Below are 16,244 nucleotides of genomic sequence, written 5' to 3'. Positions count from 1 at the left end.
GAATACTTTCATTTGGGAAGAAGGAGGTTTAAAACCAGATCACTGGTTCTAGTGCCTGTTTTCCAACTCTAATTTCACTGGTGTTCTTTTCACCACACCACTCTGCCTCCTAAACAAGCAAGCCCCCATGTGCTCAAGTATCCAGAGATTTAGTTATGAAAAGGAAGGAATTTGAGGGTGGGAAGCAAATTATGACTTCCTGCTGGTAGACTCTAAGTCATACTGCAGTTATTTGTAGTGTGATATGCAGTCTTCATTCACTATTGAAGGGATTATACGTAATACTTGCTGAATTATTTGGTCTAAAAGGTTAAATGACAACACTGGTACCAATAAGTTAAAACGAATCAAAGGAGAGGGATCAAGAATGGACCTGTGATTTCATTGAGAACTTCCAAATAAGTATACCAATCAATGCACATTATCACCTTTGCAATCTATAGTCTTGGAGTTACCTAGAACACCACAAGATCAGGTGATCTGGTCATGGTCAGTCAGTATGTATTAGAGGTAGCACTTCAACTCAGATCTTCCTGGCTTCAAGGCTACCTCACTATCCATTACACTACACTGCCTCTCTGTGAAACAAATGAGGATTTATTTAAATTATTTGGCAATATGGATGCCACTCTCTATACATGTATCTTAGGTTCTACTGCCCAAAGACTGTTAACAGATAAAATGCCACTGCTTAGATTTTGTGTACATCCAAATTGCTTTTTTATTTTAGCTAATAAAAGCTGAAGAATGTACTGAATACATACTTGGTGAAGTACAGGAATTTTTTTGCCAGTTTCAAAAAGTCTAATAAACCAGAAGGAATAGTGTTCTCTTTACATTGTGCATTTACAATGAAATATTTCATAGAATGTGTTCACTGCTAACAAGAAAAGCTTGAGGTCACTGTAAAAATGGTCGGTTACAGTGCTCATCAAATGTCTGTTTGTCTTTAGACAAACTGCCACACTCTGGATATTCAAGTATGATACCTTTGCTAAAATATTAAATTAAACAAAACTTCTTCTATGGCAACTCAATAGCAGTTTATACCAATTAAACCTTAATATGTAAAATTTAATTACTTCAGAAATGGTCCATCATTAAACCCACAAATTTTAATGGAATGATAGCTTAAAATGAGACCCCTGAGAATATGGCTTAGGAGGGCTAACATTTTTGTACAAGATATGTTTGACTGAATTAATATGGTATCCCAAGTAACTTCCCAGGAACTAAAGGGAAGTCTTTCTCAGTCACTGTTAATCAATATACATTAAAACCTCACTAAATTCATAAAAATGATCACAAGCAGGAGAGGTCCAAGATAATTTGTTAAAAAATACAAATTATGGGGCAGCTAGGTGGCACACTGAATAAAGTACCAGCCCTGGAGTCAGGAGGACCTGAGTTCAAATGCGGCCTTAGACAGCTGACCCTCACTAGTTGTGTGACCCTAGGCAAGTCACTTAACCCCACTGACTAGCCCCCCCCAAAATATAAATTATTAAATTACCATTCTTTCATGTGGAATGCATATTATAAATGTCAATTTATATGTCTAATATGCAAAAATTAGTGAAAATTAGAGAAAAATTAGTGAAAACAAGGTAATTCACAATAGGCCCAAATTACATAATAGTGCATCAAATATAAAATTCTTTTAACATACAAGAATAGCTGGACTCAGATGCTAAAGACATGTTGAAGGATTTCTTAAATTTTTGAGCCCTCAGTTTGAAAAGCTACTAATTTTAGACTGGATTCCCATTACTCATAAGATACTAAAAATTTGCAGAGGAAAAAATTTTTAACATTTTTTTTGTTCAGTGAGGACATGTTTTCCTTTTTGCAAATTCCAAATTGAATTTGTGAGGTTCCACTACATTAAAATACTTTCGTGATAAACAAGAGGTTTCATGTTACTCTAAAGTAAAAATTTTACAATAGATTCTCTGTTAAAAGGGTCTGCTACCCTAGGGTCTGCTAACTGAAAAAACACTAATCACTAAATAATTAGTTCATGGTTGCGTCTGCAAAATCCACTAAGAATAAGTTCTCAGAATATTAATCATAACTTTCTAATAATTCCACACTTACTACAATTAAATACAAAAACCATTTCATTTTCTGTCTACCTCAAATTCTTGTAAATGTAGTAATAATCAGTTTGAGAAAGCAAAAAATTCCACAAATTTAAAACACCGACCTTTATATATGCACTCGGATAAATCTTATGAACAGCATCTCCTGGTGCTCGCCCAGCTTCTCTGTCTAAGTAGTAACTCTGCACAAACACTGCATGATCACTGAGGCACCTAACCCAAACATCACCTTCACCTTTACATTCCAACTGCACACCCTTGCCTATGTGCAACCTTAAAAAGAGGGAAAAGAAAATTAAATTTTAATGTATTTTCACATTTTACCAAAATCTGTTTTTAACACATTTTAATTAATGCTTCTTTTATCTTATTCCTGAGAAATTATCTCTCATATTACCAACCAATGCTTAATTGAGATTAAGATTTTTTTTCTTTTTATTTCCTTATTCAGAAGTAAACCCCTGTAGGTTAATATAGGCAGCCTTCGAAGGACATTACTGACCTTGCCCAAAAATGTACCTCACCTAGGCCATCTTACCTAGGTGGAATTGTTACCCCACCCAATTAGAAAAAACCCTACAAAAAGAATCCAATCTAGGTGAATTCCAGCCCATTGTGTTCTACTCAGGCTGGGGGTGGTGGTGGTGGTGGTGGTGGTACCCAGATTCTTTGTCTAGATTGCCAGAGGCTGGGGGTGGTCTAGGAGTAAGAGTAACATAATCAAAGTCATTTCCCCTGCCCCTCACTAGAACAGGTCCACTTCTCATTATAATATTCATCCTTGGGGCAGCTAGGTGGTGCAGTGGATAGAGCACTGGCCAAGTCAGGAGGACCTGAGTTCAAATCTAACCTCAGACCAAACAATTGAGATGTACTAACTGTGTGACCCTGGGCAAGTCACTTAACCCCAATTGCCTTAAAAAATAATAATAATAATATTCATTCTCTCATTGTTAACCAATCAGAGTTGATTGCCCCTGTCGGGAACACCCACTCTTCCAAGGGTATATAAGTGTCAAGAGGCCTTCCAGGAGAGGTCTTTCATTTAGAGAGAAGGCCAAATGATCATCCTTTTATTAATTATTCACTAGCCAAATTAATAAAATTATTAATTACCCAGAAATAATGTCTCTCGAATTTTTCATACATCTCATCACTTAACCTAATAAATTAAACTAAAGAATTCCAAATTACTTAGCCATTTAACGACAGAACTAAAATTACAGAAAGTCACATACATTTTTTAAATGTTATGTCCCTGATATCTACCTCACTACATAAAAGCCCATATAATCTATATAGAAATGTAGGCCTCAGAAAAAACAAGAGTGGATAGAGCTCCAGCCCTGGAGTCAGGAGGACCTGAGTTCAAATCTGATCTCAGACATTTAACAGTTACTAGTTGTGTGACCCTGGGCAAGTCACTTAACCCCAATCGCCTCATCAAAAAAAAAGGAAAAACAAAAACAAATTTTATTCTGCCAATATGTTTACATTCATTTTTGCTATGTTACCTTGCTCTTTCAATGGCTTCAGTTCTGTGAACGTTCGAGAGCTGACCCAAGCAAAATCGGTCTCCTCCAGATGGGTCCACATATCCATCAACAGTAACAATTGGGCAGCTTGAAGGAACTTTAAATGTCTCTCCTACCTGAACGTCCATTTCAAAGTAAGCAATTGAACACCAATATTCAGGAGCTGTCAGAGAAAACAAGTGGCAGAAAAAAAAATTGTGAACATGAACAAAGAGACATTGGAATGACTTCCACATCCATGAAGTAATTATAGCTAAAACTCTTCCAGGGAGCTTCTGGACCACTACAAAATCCATTCAAAGGAATGAATATTAGCAATACACAAAAAAGTAGGCATTTTTAGCTCTTGAGATTATAAACAAACCAACAAAAAAAGGTATTTTAAAATTTTCAGAGAAGCATGGTTTTGTAAAACTATCGAGTATCCAATGTGTACAGGGCAACATACCTGTTGTTCTAGTAAGTTATGAAGAATGGAGAAGACTCAAGTCCCTATCTCTAGGTATTAAATAAACTAATAGCTAACATACCTAAAATGAAAGGGAGCTAAAGAAATAATTTTTCCATAATGATGCCAATGATTACATGAAAGAGTTTTTCAACCCCTTTTCAGGAGGCCCTGAAAATATTTCTTAGAATAAACTAAGCCTAAGCATTTCTGGAGGAAATGCTGATTTTTACAATAATCAATATGGTATGTGTAATGAATACACTAATAGATTAGACTTTTCAGAATTGCCTCTCTTGTGGAAGAGCTCACAATGCAGCTTGAACTGATCACTGGCATCCTTCTGCCTGCATACCTGAAGCAAAGTAAACCAAAGACTGCACAACCTGTCCTGTCACAGAACTCTCGTCCTGTGACCTACCAAGTAACAACCCCCAAGGACTCGAGCAATATTGCTCCCACAAGACTCCAGAATTGTTGAATTGTTCTCCATTTGAGGGTTTGTCATGGGAAACCACTCTGGCCCTGGGAAGGATTGTTTGTAATCCACCTTCCCACTTGTGATTTATGTATATAACCTCTGTCTTCACTTCAGCAAAGTGGAATTCTGATCAGGAGAATTCCCGATTTGCAACTCTGTTTCTCATAATAAAACTAATTAAACAGCTACCTGATTATTGGCAGTTTGTCTCTGGTCTGCTGTTTCGTCATTCTCAGGTTAGAGACTGGCTCAGTAAAATCCTGTTAACACATTCTAAAATTTGAACCTTTCGTTAGGGTGCAGAAATCACAGGGGAGAAATTCAAAATTCTTGTTCCAAGATGGCTTTTTCTATCCCTCATTTAATATTCACATGGAATATTATAAGCATTCTCCACGTTAAGACTGAATTAAACTACTAAAAACAAATTACTGAAAGTATAGATGAATATCCTTCTTCCTTGCCTCCATTCAAGACTATTATATGAAAAACTGGCATTTTAAAAAATAGTTTGTCAATCAGCAATAGGGTTGGGAGATCCTGAAGGCTACTTTGTGGTTAAATGCAAAGTTATGGCTAGTGTGGTCATGCCTTTATTGGGCTCTGCTGAATATACTAAATACACTAAAAAACCTCAGTTAACTGAGAAATTTGTTAACTGCTCAAAGACATTGGGATAACTGATAAAGAGGAAAAAGTCTTATAGAAAATCTAGTCAAATTCCTCCCCAATTGTTAGTCAAGATCCACAGTCTCTTGAATTACTTGAACAATTTCGGAACAATCTCACTGAGCAGTCCATTTCATCACAACTGTTAGAAAATCCTTCCTTATACTGAGCTGAAATTCACTTCTCTTTAACATTTGCTTAGGTATGCTCTTTGGACTCAAAGAGAATAAGACTAGTTCTTCTTTCTAACAGATACTATGCTCTATACTATGCTCCTATAGCTACTGGAGCAATGGGATTTATAGTCAGACAACCTGGATTTGGATCCTAACAATGTTGCTTGTTGGCTATGTGATCTAGGAAAATGACCTAGTTTCTCTATGTTTCTTTTTTTTATGGGGGCTGAACTACAATGAACTAGGTCCCTTCAGGCTCAGGCATTCTATTACCTAAGTATTAAACCTTCTATTACCTAAGTATTAAACCTTCTTTTATCCAAGATAAAGACTTTCACACTAACACTACTCCTGCTTAAGCTGTTCAACTGATCTTCACATAAAATGGTTTATGTCCCTTCTACATCCTAATCATCCTCCTCTGGAGGCACTCAAGTTTGAAAAGATTCTCCTTAAAATGTGAAGCCTATAAAGGATCATATTCCAGATGTAGTCTAACTAGGGAAGAAGACATAAGTACTACCATTCTCCCTATTCTTGAATATCATGTTCTACTAGCCTGTAACAGCTTTTTTTGATAGTAATATCATGCTATTGACTTATACGGAGCTTAAAACTAACTCCCAAAGCCTCAGATGAACTTTTAAGTCATTTCTGCAGTGGATTTTTTCCCCCCTAATATGATGTCTCCCCTCTAATATGAGGAAGGAATAAATTTCATTCTTTTGCCAAAATGGAGTAGCCCTTTCTCAGAAAAATGTGATACCTATAGATTAAATCTCATTAAAATAAACTTCAAGGGAATGGACTAGAATATTATAGTATTGAACATTGTTTGAAATAAGTTAAGTCTTAGTAATCTATTGGTTTTACAGAGCTTTACAATTTGCCAGAATTTGCAGTTTAGGTGATAACACCAATTCAATTCAATTCAATTCAAATATCTACCATGTGGAAAACACTGAGAATACAAGAGCAAAAACAACAGTGCCTACCCTTAAAGAGTATGTTCTACAGGGAAAATACAACCTGAAAAAAATTTTTAATAAACATAAAGTATATAAAATAATACAAAATAATTTCAAGAGAGTTCTAGTAACTGAAGGAAAATGAGGAGAAGTAAGGAAAAGTAAGAAGTGGTACCTGAGATAAGCCTTGAAGGAAGCTAAGGACTTTAAAAAGAAGAAGGGAAGGGAATACATTCTAGGGCAATTTGCCCAGATGATATTTGAACTGAGTCTTGAAAAAGGTTAGAGAGAGCAAGAAGACAGAGGTGAAGAGGGAGAGTGTTCCAGGGATAGGGGTTAGCCAGTGATAAGTTGGGAAACCAGAATATCATGTGCAAGGAACAACAAGAAGGCTAGGGTTTGCTAGATAATAAAGTAGAAGGAGGGAGAGAGGGAAAAAGAAGGAAGGAGAGAAAACACACCTTTAAGTGTGTGTCAATGTGCATTCTCTACCTTAGAACCGAGAAGGGGGGCAGAGTACAGAGATTAGGATCCCAGAAGCACAACTTACCACTTTAGTGTCCCAAAACGTAAGACTGCTAGAAAAGATAGGCAAAAAGCTACTGCTGAGCAAGATTGTTAGTTGTCTCACTCTAGTCCTAAAAAAGAGCTCACTGCTGGTACTCCCATTCCCTGATCCTTTGCTGAGTAACAATAACTCCAGCAAATGCAGAAATAACAGAAGATGGGCGTTGGGGTGGGGGAAATGTGACACAGTCAAGTTATGAAATCTTTCCCAGTCTCTCTCTCTGGCAGAGAAGGAGAAGATATATGTAAATAGAAGTAAAACTATAGATTAAGAGACTACAAGCTAAAAGTTCAGAAGAAAACAAGTATGCAACTAATAAAGAAGGAAATTTAGAGCTCTCAAAAAAAAAACCTGGGAGAACAAATAGCTTATAATAGAAGATAGAAAATTTCGGAGGGGGCGGAGCCAAGATGGCAGAGGGAAAGCAGTGACTTGCTAGAGCTCTTCCCCAAACCCCTCCAAATACCTATAAAAAAATGGCTCTAAAAAAATTCTAAATCAGCAGAACCCACAAAAAAACAGAGTAAAACAAATTTCCAGCCCAAGACAACCTGGATGGCTGATCGGAAAGGTGTATTGCGCCGGCTGGGCAGGGGCACACAGGCCGCAGCGAACCTGGAGCAGGCCTCAGAGGACTGAATCCCGGGCAGCTGTGGCAGTTTCCAGACTTCTCAACCCAGGAACGCCAAAGACAACCTGGAAGGCCAGTGGGAAAAGTCTGTGACTGCGGTGAGAGAAGAAGCAAGGTCTCAGCCGCAAGTCCAGACTCGTGGCAGTGGCTGTGTCCTGAGCTTCCAGCCTACAGACTGAGGGGGAATCGAGTGTCTGATCAGAGGGGAATTGCAACGATCTCTTTGCCAGTGCAGAAATCTCTTGCTTTGCCCAGGCTTGGATCTGGGTCACAGTTCTAAGGGGTGGTCCTGGGGCGAGGATGAGCGCTGGCATGGAGCTTGTTGTGGCAGTGGAGACGAAACACCTCACCCCTTATCATAGCACCTTGGAAGAACTGATACTTTTCAGGTCCCTAGAAGTGTCTCTGAAAACAGCTGTACAAACCCCTGAAGCTTGGGACAGTACATTCTCCACATTGGAAACAGACTCTTACTTTAACAAAGAGTTTAAAACTCAAGTAATTGGTTGGGATCATGAGCAAGCAGTGCAAAAGAGTCACACTATATTATCTTACTTTGGTGACAAAGAAGATCAAAACATACAACCAGAAGAAGAAAACAAAGTCAAAGCTCCTACATCCAAAACTTCCAAGAAAAATATGAATCAGTCCCAGGCCTTGAAAGAGCTCAAAGGGGATTTTGAGAAGCAAGTAAGAGAAGCAGAGGAAAAACTGGGAAGATAAATGAGAGTGATGCAAGAAAATCACGAAAAGCAAGTTAACAGCTTGCTAAAGGAGACCCAAAAAAATACTGAAGAAAATAACACCTTAAAAAATTGCCTAACCCAAATGGCAAAAGAGGTCCAAAAAGCCAATGAAGAAAAGAATGCCCTAAAGAGCAAAATTGGACAAATGGAAAAGGAAGTCCAAAAGATTACTGAAGAAAATACTTCCTTAAAAATTAGATTAGGGCAATTGGAAGCTAGTGACTTTATGAGAAATCAAGACACTGTAAAACAAATCCAAAAGAATGAAAAATTAGAAAACAATGTGAAATATCTCATTGGAAAAACAATTGACCTGGAAAACAGATACAGGAGAGAGAACTTAAAAATTATTGGACTATCTGAAAGCCATGATCAAAAAAAGAGCCTAGACATCATCTTTCAAGAAATGATCATGGAAAACTTCCCTGATATTTTAGAACCACAGAGAAAAATAGAAATTAAAAGAATCCACCGGTCTCCTCCTGAAAGAGATCCCCAAAGGAAAACTCCTAGGAATATTGTAGCCAAATTCCAGAGCTCCCAGGTCAAGGAGAAAATATTACAAGCAGCCAGGAAGAAACAATTCAAGTATTGTGGAAACACAATCAGGATAACACAAGACTTAGCTGCTTCTACATTAAGGGACCGCAGGGCACGGAATATAATATTCCGGAGAGCAAAGGAGATAGGATTACAACCAAGAATCACGTACCCAGCGAAACTGAGTATAATTCTTCAGGGGGAAAAATGGTCATTCAGTGAAATAGAGGACTTTCAAGCATTCTTGATGAAAAGACCAGAGCTAAAAAGAAAATTTGACTTTCCAATACAAGACTCGAGTGGAACACGAAGAGGTAAACAGGAAAGAGAAATCATAAGAGACTTATTATTAAGGTTGAACTGTTTACATTCCTGCATGGAAAGATAATATTTGTAACTCATGAGACCTTTGTCAGTATTACGGTAGTTGAAGGGAAAAAATTATATGTATGTATATATATAGATATATAGATATATATAGATATATATATAGATACAGATAGATAGATAGATAGATGGATAGGTAGATAGAGGGGGAAAAAAAGAAAAAAAAAGAAAATTTCACCTAAGTAGTGGACAACCTGTAAAATAGAATGGAGAAAAAACTAAAAATTCAATAACAGAAAATATTACAGCAAAGTCAAAGACTGAAAAAATTAGAATAAATAAGTTATCAAAAATTGTCCTGAAAAAGACTAGGAAAGAATTTTAAAATCACTGAGTTCCCTGAGAACTGTGACAAAACAAAAACCTGGATACCATAAAAGAAACCTGTCCAGAACTACAAAGCCAATCCACTTGAAGGAACTCCAAGTTTAAGAAAATCAGAAATATCACAGTCAAACTCCAGAACTTCAAAGTCATGAAACAGTGTGAAGGCAGTGTCAGTAGATCAAAGAGTATGTAGATGGAAATAAGGTGAAAAAACACTGGAAAGGATGTAGAAGCTAGGTTATGAAGGATTTGAATGCCGAACAGAGGATTTTGCATTTGATCCTGGAGGCCAAAGGAAGCCACTGGAGCTTATAAAGTAGGGTGATGACATGGTCAGACTGCAGTTTAAGAAAATCACTTTGATGGCTGAATGTGTAATGGATTGAGATGAGAGGGAAAACAGGCAGGCAGACCTGCCAGCAGGCTATTGCAATAATCATGCATGAAGTGATGAGGACCTACACTAGAGTGGTGGCAGTGTCAGAGGAAAGAAGGGGGCTTATTTGAGAGATATTACAAAGGTGAAACTGATAGACCTTGTAAACAGACTGGATATTCAGCGGAGGGGAGAATACATGAGAGATAGCAACCAGTCAAGGATGACTTCCAAACTGTGAGCCTGAGAGACTGGAATGATAGTGTTGACTTCTACAGTAAGAGGGAAAGGAGGTGGGTGGGTGGATGGGTAAGGGCTTAGGGGAAAGATAACAATTTCTGTTTTGGATATGTTTAGTTTAAGATGTCCACCGGACATCCACTTCTGAGGTGTTTGAAAGGTAGTTAGTGATGCAAGATTAGAGGTTAGCAGAGAGTTTAGGATATGAAAGATAAAGAATCATCAGCATAAAGATAGTAATTAAATCCATGGAAGCTGATGAGATCACCAAGTGAAGCAGTATAGAGGGAGAAAAGAAGAGGACACAGGACAGAACACTGAGGGACACCTATGGTTAGAGGGTTCGATCTGGAAGAGGATCCAGCAAAGGAGACAGAAAGAGCAGTCAAATACAAAGGAGGCTAAACAAGAAAGAACCGTGGTCCAAAAACCTAGAGAGAAGAGAGTATCAAGGAGGAGAGAGTGATCAGCAGTGTCAAAGATTACAGTGAGGTCATGGAGAAGGAGGACCGAGAAAAGGCCATTAGATTTGGCAACTAAGAGATTATTGGCAACTTTGGAGAGAGAAGCTTCAGTGAAACAAGGTCAGAAGTCAGACTGTTAAAGAGCTGAGAGGAGAGTGAGAGGAGAGAAAGGAGGCACTAACTGTAGATGGTCTTTTTGAGGCATTTAGCTACAAAGGACAAAAGAGATATGAGACAACAGCAAGGATGGAAAGATCAAATGAGGGTTTTTTAAGGATGGGGGAGACATAGGCATGTTGTGGGCAGTAGAGAATAAAGAGGGTGTTACAAAAAGAAAAAGTAAGGTCAAGACTCAATGATAAAAAGAGGGGGAAGAGGATTGAAATTATATGGTTCAAACTATAGATTATTAGTACTGAGTTCATTTCCTTTCCTCACATTTGTTCTGGTGGAGAAAAGACATGATATATACTTTCCTTATATATGTAGCAACCATGATTTCAGAAAAACTTCTTTGAAAATAAATCTTTAAAGAGTTAAACAGGGAGACTTCGTTGTCATTGTTGTTAATGAGTTAAACAGGGAAATTACATAATGTTTAAGGGGAATAAAGATAATAAAACATATATTCCCTCAGAACTCTATCATCATGGCAGGGGTGGGGGGTGGAATGTCAAAGACAGAGTCTAATTAGACACAGGACCTAGAATTGATTTGTTATGCTTTGATCATCTTAAAAGAAGAATGAAAAAGATGGAAGAGGTATATACTGGGAAGTGGTGGGAAAGAGACAGAATGAGGAAAATTACATAAATGGAGTATGCAAGTAGAAGTCTATACAACAATGAAGCAGGGTGAGGAGCAGTGGGTAACATTTGAATCTCTCACATGGATCAGTCAAAGGAGTTAAGAATACATATACATACATATTCAGTAGAGTTCAGTAATAAATTTCAGCCATCAGGGAAACAGGAAGAAAAGGAGTTAAAGGAAGGGAGGATATGGAAGGAATAAGAGGGAAGACAGATCAAGGGAAGGATTAGTCAGGTGAAAAACAAACATTTAAAGAGGGGGTGGGAAACAAAGAGAAGGAAAATCTAAGAGGAAAGAAGGAAACATACATTCATTAAGCATCTATTACATGCTAAGCCCTTTACAAATATCTCATTTGTTCCTCCTCAGAGTTAAGTGCTATTATTATCCCCATTTTACAGCTGAGGAAACTGAGGCAGACAAATATTAAGTAACTTGCCCCCAGTCAGACAGCTAGTAAGTGCCAGAAGTGAACTTGAACTCAGGTCTCTTTGACTCTAGGCCCAGCACTCTATCCACAGTACCACCTCTCTAGAGAGCAAGACAGACAAAAATACACAATTAACAGTAACAATTGTGAATGTGAATGGGATGAACTCACTCTGAAAATGGAAGAGGATAGCAGAATGGATCAGAAACTAGAATTCAACAATATGCTATTTACAGGATTCATACTTGAAGCAGAAAGATACACAGAAAGGAAAAAGGACTGGAGCAGAATCTATTATACTTCAGTTAAAGTAAAAAGGGCTGGGGTAGCAATCATGATCCTAGACAAAGCAATAGCAAAATTAATTAAAAGAGATACAGAGAAACTACATTTAATGGGAAAATACCAAAAACAATGAAATAATATCAACATAAAACACACACATGGAATGGCATAGCATCTAAATTCTTAAAGGAAAAAGTCAAATAATTTACAAGAAGAAAGAGACTGTAAAACCTGCAGTGACATTCAGTTTCCTCACAGATCTGGAAAAATCTAACTCCAAAATAAACAAACCAAAAACAAAACCAAAACTGAAGAACTTCAACCAAATTTTAGAAAAGTTGGATATGATATAACTCTAGAGAATATGAGCGGGACTAGAAAGAAGTATACCTATTTCTCTGTTGTGCATGGTATCTTCACAAAAACTGATCATGTAATAGCACATAAAAGCCTCAAATGCAAAAAGTAGAAATTTTAAATGTAACCTTTACCAACCACAACACAATAAAATTATATTCAACATAGGGTCTTCGAAGCAAAGATTAAAAATTAATTGGAAACTAAATAACTTAACTCTGACAAATGAGTAGGTCAAAAAACAAATAATAAAAAGAAACAATAATTTTAATAAAGATGATAAAAACAGTGAGAAAACATACCAAAATTTTGGGGATACAGTCAAAACATTACTTTAAACACTTTCATCAATAAAAGAAAAAAAGCAGATCAACGAATTGGGCATGCAACTAAAAAGCAACTAAAAAACACTAGAAAACTCATAAATTAAAACTTCCCAATTAACGCTAAAATAGAAATCCTGAAAATCAAGAGACATTAACAAAATTGAAAGCAAAAAACTGATAATCTAATGAAACAGATTAATAATCACAAAAATATAAATTGTGAATTAAAAGGACAGGAAAAAGTACTTAAATAAACCTATCTTAGAAGAAGAAGCAAAAAAGCCATAAATAAGATACTTCACCAAGAAACTACCAGAACCAGGTAATCTTACAAGCAGATTCTACCAAATATTTAACAATTAATTCCAATATGAAAATACAAATTGCCCAAATTAACAGAACAAGAAATAGAATACTTAAATAGCCCTCTTAGAAAAACAAACAAGCCATAAATGAAACTCCAAAGAAAAAAAGCCTAAGACAATATGGATTTAAAAGCAAATTCTACTAAACATTTAAAGACCAGTTAATTCCAACACTCCATAAACTGGGGGAAAAAAAACAAAACAGGAAAAGAAAGAGTTCTACTAAATTCTTTCTATGACATAAATATGGTCTTGACACCTAATTCAGGGAGAGTCAACACAGAAAAAGAAAAACAGTAGACCAATTTCCCTAATGTGTATTTATGCAAAAATTTTTAATTAAATATTAGCAAGGAAAGGAGTGTAGTCTATCACAAAGATTATATATATTATGACAAAGCTAGATTTATACTAGGAATTATTGGGAAAACTAATTAACCAAAAAATAAAAAATAAATTATATGATTTTATCAATAGATGTAAAAAAAGTTGTGACAAAATAAAATTCCTGTTAACAACACTAGAAAAGGATAGAAATAGAGCTTTCCTTAAAATCCTTAAAATGACAAGTAATGTCCAGCTAAAACCAAGAGCCAGAATTATCTGTAATGAGGATATACTAGAGGCCTTACCAGTACGATTAGAAGTAAAGCAAAGGTATGCACTATCACCATTACTATTCAAAATATTGTGCTACAAATGCTAGCTATAGCAATAATACTAAAAAAAGAAATTGGAAGAATAAGCATAGCCAATGAGGCAACAAAATTATTGCTTCTTGCAGCTGATAAAATGGTTTACGTAGAGATGCCTAGCTAGTCAACTACAAAACTAAATTAAATAATTAACAACTTCAGTTAAGTTACAGATTATAAAACAAACCACACAAATCCAAGAGAAATTACATTTAAATTACACACACAGTATAAAATACTTGGGAGTCAATATGTCAAAACACACACAGGAACAATATGAACACAATTACAAAACACTCTTTAAACAAATAAAAACAGATCTAAATAATTGAAGAAATAGAAATTGCTCCTGGGCAGGCCAAGACAATTAAAAAAATAGCTACTATCTCTTAGTTTACTTATTCAGACCCATACCAAACAAACTACCAAAGGATTACTTTACAGAACTAGGAAAAAAATGACAAAATTCATCTAAAGGAACAACTGAGCAAGAATGCAGGGAGGGGACAAGTCATTTATATATTCAGAAACTGTACTAAGCATTAGTGTTATCTTTATTTGATCCTCACAATACTGTGAGGTAGTTGCTATTATCCTCATTTTACAGTTGAGGAAACTGAGACAAACAGAAGTCAAGTGACCTGCTGAGAATCACACAGCTGGCAAGTGTCTGAGGCCATATTTATACTCAAGTCTTTTTGATTCCAAGTCCAGTGCTCTATCCACTTTGCCACCTAACTACCTCCATTATCTCTCTAATGAGATGACATAATAAAAAGAATATCAAGCAGATTAAAGAAAAAAAGAAGGGAAGGAAGGGAACCTAGCAGAACCAACCTACAAACTATAATACAAAGCCATAACCATCAAAATAATTTGGGTAAGAAATAGAGTGGTTTGATCAGTAGAACAGATTAGGTACATGATATACAGAAGCAAACACACACAGTAGCTTAGTGTTTGAAAAACCCAAAGATATCAGCTATTGGGCAAGAATTCACTATTCAACAAAAACTGCCGGGAAAACTAGAAAACAGTCTGACAGTAACTAACTATATACCAACATTTCATAACACACAAAAAGATAAATTCCAAATGAGTACATAATTTAGACATAAAGGCTGCCATCATAAACTCATTAAAGGGGCATAGAAGAAATTAACCTTCAGATCTATGGTTAGGGGAAGAGTTCATACCCAAACAAGAGACAGAGAGGTTCACAGGAGATAAAAAGGAGAATTTTAATTACATAAACTTAAAAAGTTCTTGCACAAACAAAACCACTACAGCTAAAACTAGAACAGAAGCAGGAAATTGGGGGGTGGAGGGGAAGGGAGATTGGCAATAACTTTCCCTGAAAGGTGTCATTTCTAAAATACATAGAGAACTTAGATTTAGCAGAAAAAGAGCCATTACCCAACCGATAAAGGGTCAAAGGAGACGAATACGTGATTTTTCAGAGGAAGAAATTCACACTATCAATAGCCATATGAAGAAAAAGTTCTAAATCAGAGATGTCAAACACATAGTCTAAAATACAGCCTGAATGTGGTGGCAAGAACCAGAAATTAAGGGGATTCCCATCAATTGGGGAATGGCTAAACAAGTTGTGGTATATGATTGGATGGAACACTACTGTGCTATAAGAAATGATGAACAGGTTGATTTTAGAAAAACATGGAAAGATTTGCTTGAAATAATGAAAAATGAAATGAACAGAACCAAGAAAATGCCGTATAAAGTAACAGCAATATTGCTCAAAGAGTAACTGTGAACTAAGTTATTCTTAGTATTATAAATACTGAAATCAACTACAGAGAACCTATGAAGGAAGATGCTATGAAAGAACTGATAAATAGAAGTATGTATAGTTCAGTTTTACATACATATATACGAGAGAGAAAGAGAGAGAGAAATGATGGCCTTCTCTAGTGAAGCCACAGGTAGGGAGAGAGGGAGGGAATAAGTTCAGAAACTAAAAAGTAACTCAAAAAATTTTTAATTTAATTTAAAAAAATGAAATAAAATGCAGCCTGCAACACTTCCGAGTGGCCCCAACCACAGTATAAGCAGTTGAAAAATGAGAGAGAAATAAAGAAGTGAAGCTAACTAATAAAGGTGGCACTTTGTTTTGTTTTTAAAGAAATCTGGTTTGAAAGGGAGTAGTGATGTAAGATGACAGCTTGAGGGGTGGAAGCGTTAAGCAAAGCTTTCTTAAAGATAAGTGAGATCTGGGAATGTTTATATGTAGTACAGAAGGAAACAGGAGATGAGGAAATCATTTGGTAGACTACAATGGCTGCAAAGTGTAGATA

The 16,244-nt window shown here is 36.3% G+C and overlaps 1 protein-coding gene across 2 annotated transcripts in view; it reads right to left on the bottom strand.

Moving 5' to 3' along the window:
* The window catches only part of SMAD4 (SMAD family member 4), a 57,066-nt gene that overhangs the window by 11,734 nt on the left and 29,088 nt on the right, over positions 1 to 16,244 (bottom strand). For both annotated transcript variants that reach the window (XM_027868908.1, XM_027868909.1), the window contains exons 9-10: positions 3,617 to 3,800; positions 2,207 to 2,375 (exon numbers count right to left, since the gene is read on the bottom strand). In XM_027868908.1, coding sequence (XP_027724709.1) covers positions 2,207 to 2,375; positions 3,617 to 3,800 — 353 coding nt within the window. The remainder of the gene's footprint in view (positions 1 to 2,206; positions 2,376 to 3,616; positions 3,801 to 16,244) is intronic.

This window comes from Vombatus ursinus, unplaced genomic scaffold (genome assembly GCF_900497805.2).
Source record: "Vombatus ursinus unplaced genomic scaffold, bare-nosed wombat genome assembly UNPS02014791.1, whole genome shotgun sequence".
Lineage (NCBI taxonomy): Eukaryota > Metazoa > Chordata > Mammalia > Diprotodontia > Vombatidae > Vombatus > Vombatus ursinus.
Note: the sequence above shows the minus strand (reverse complement) of the source record. Positions and strands in the feature narration are given on the sequence as shown.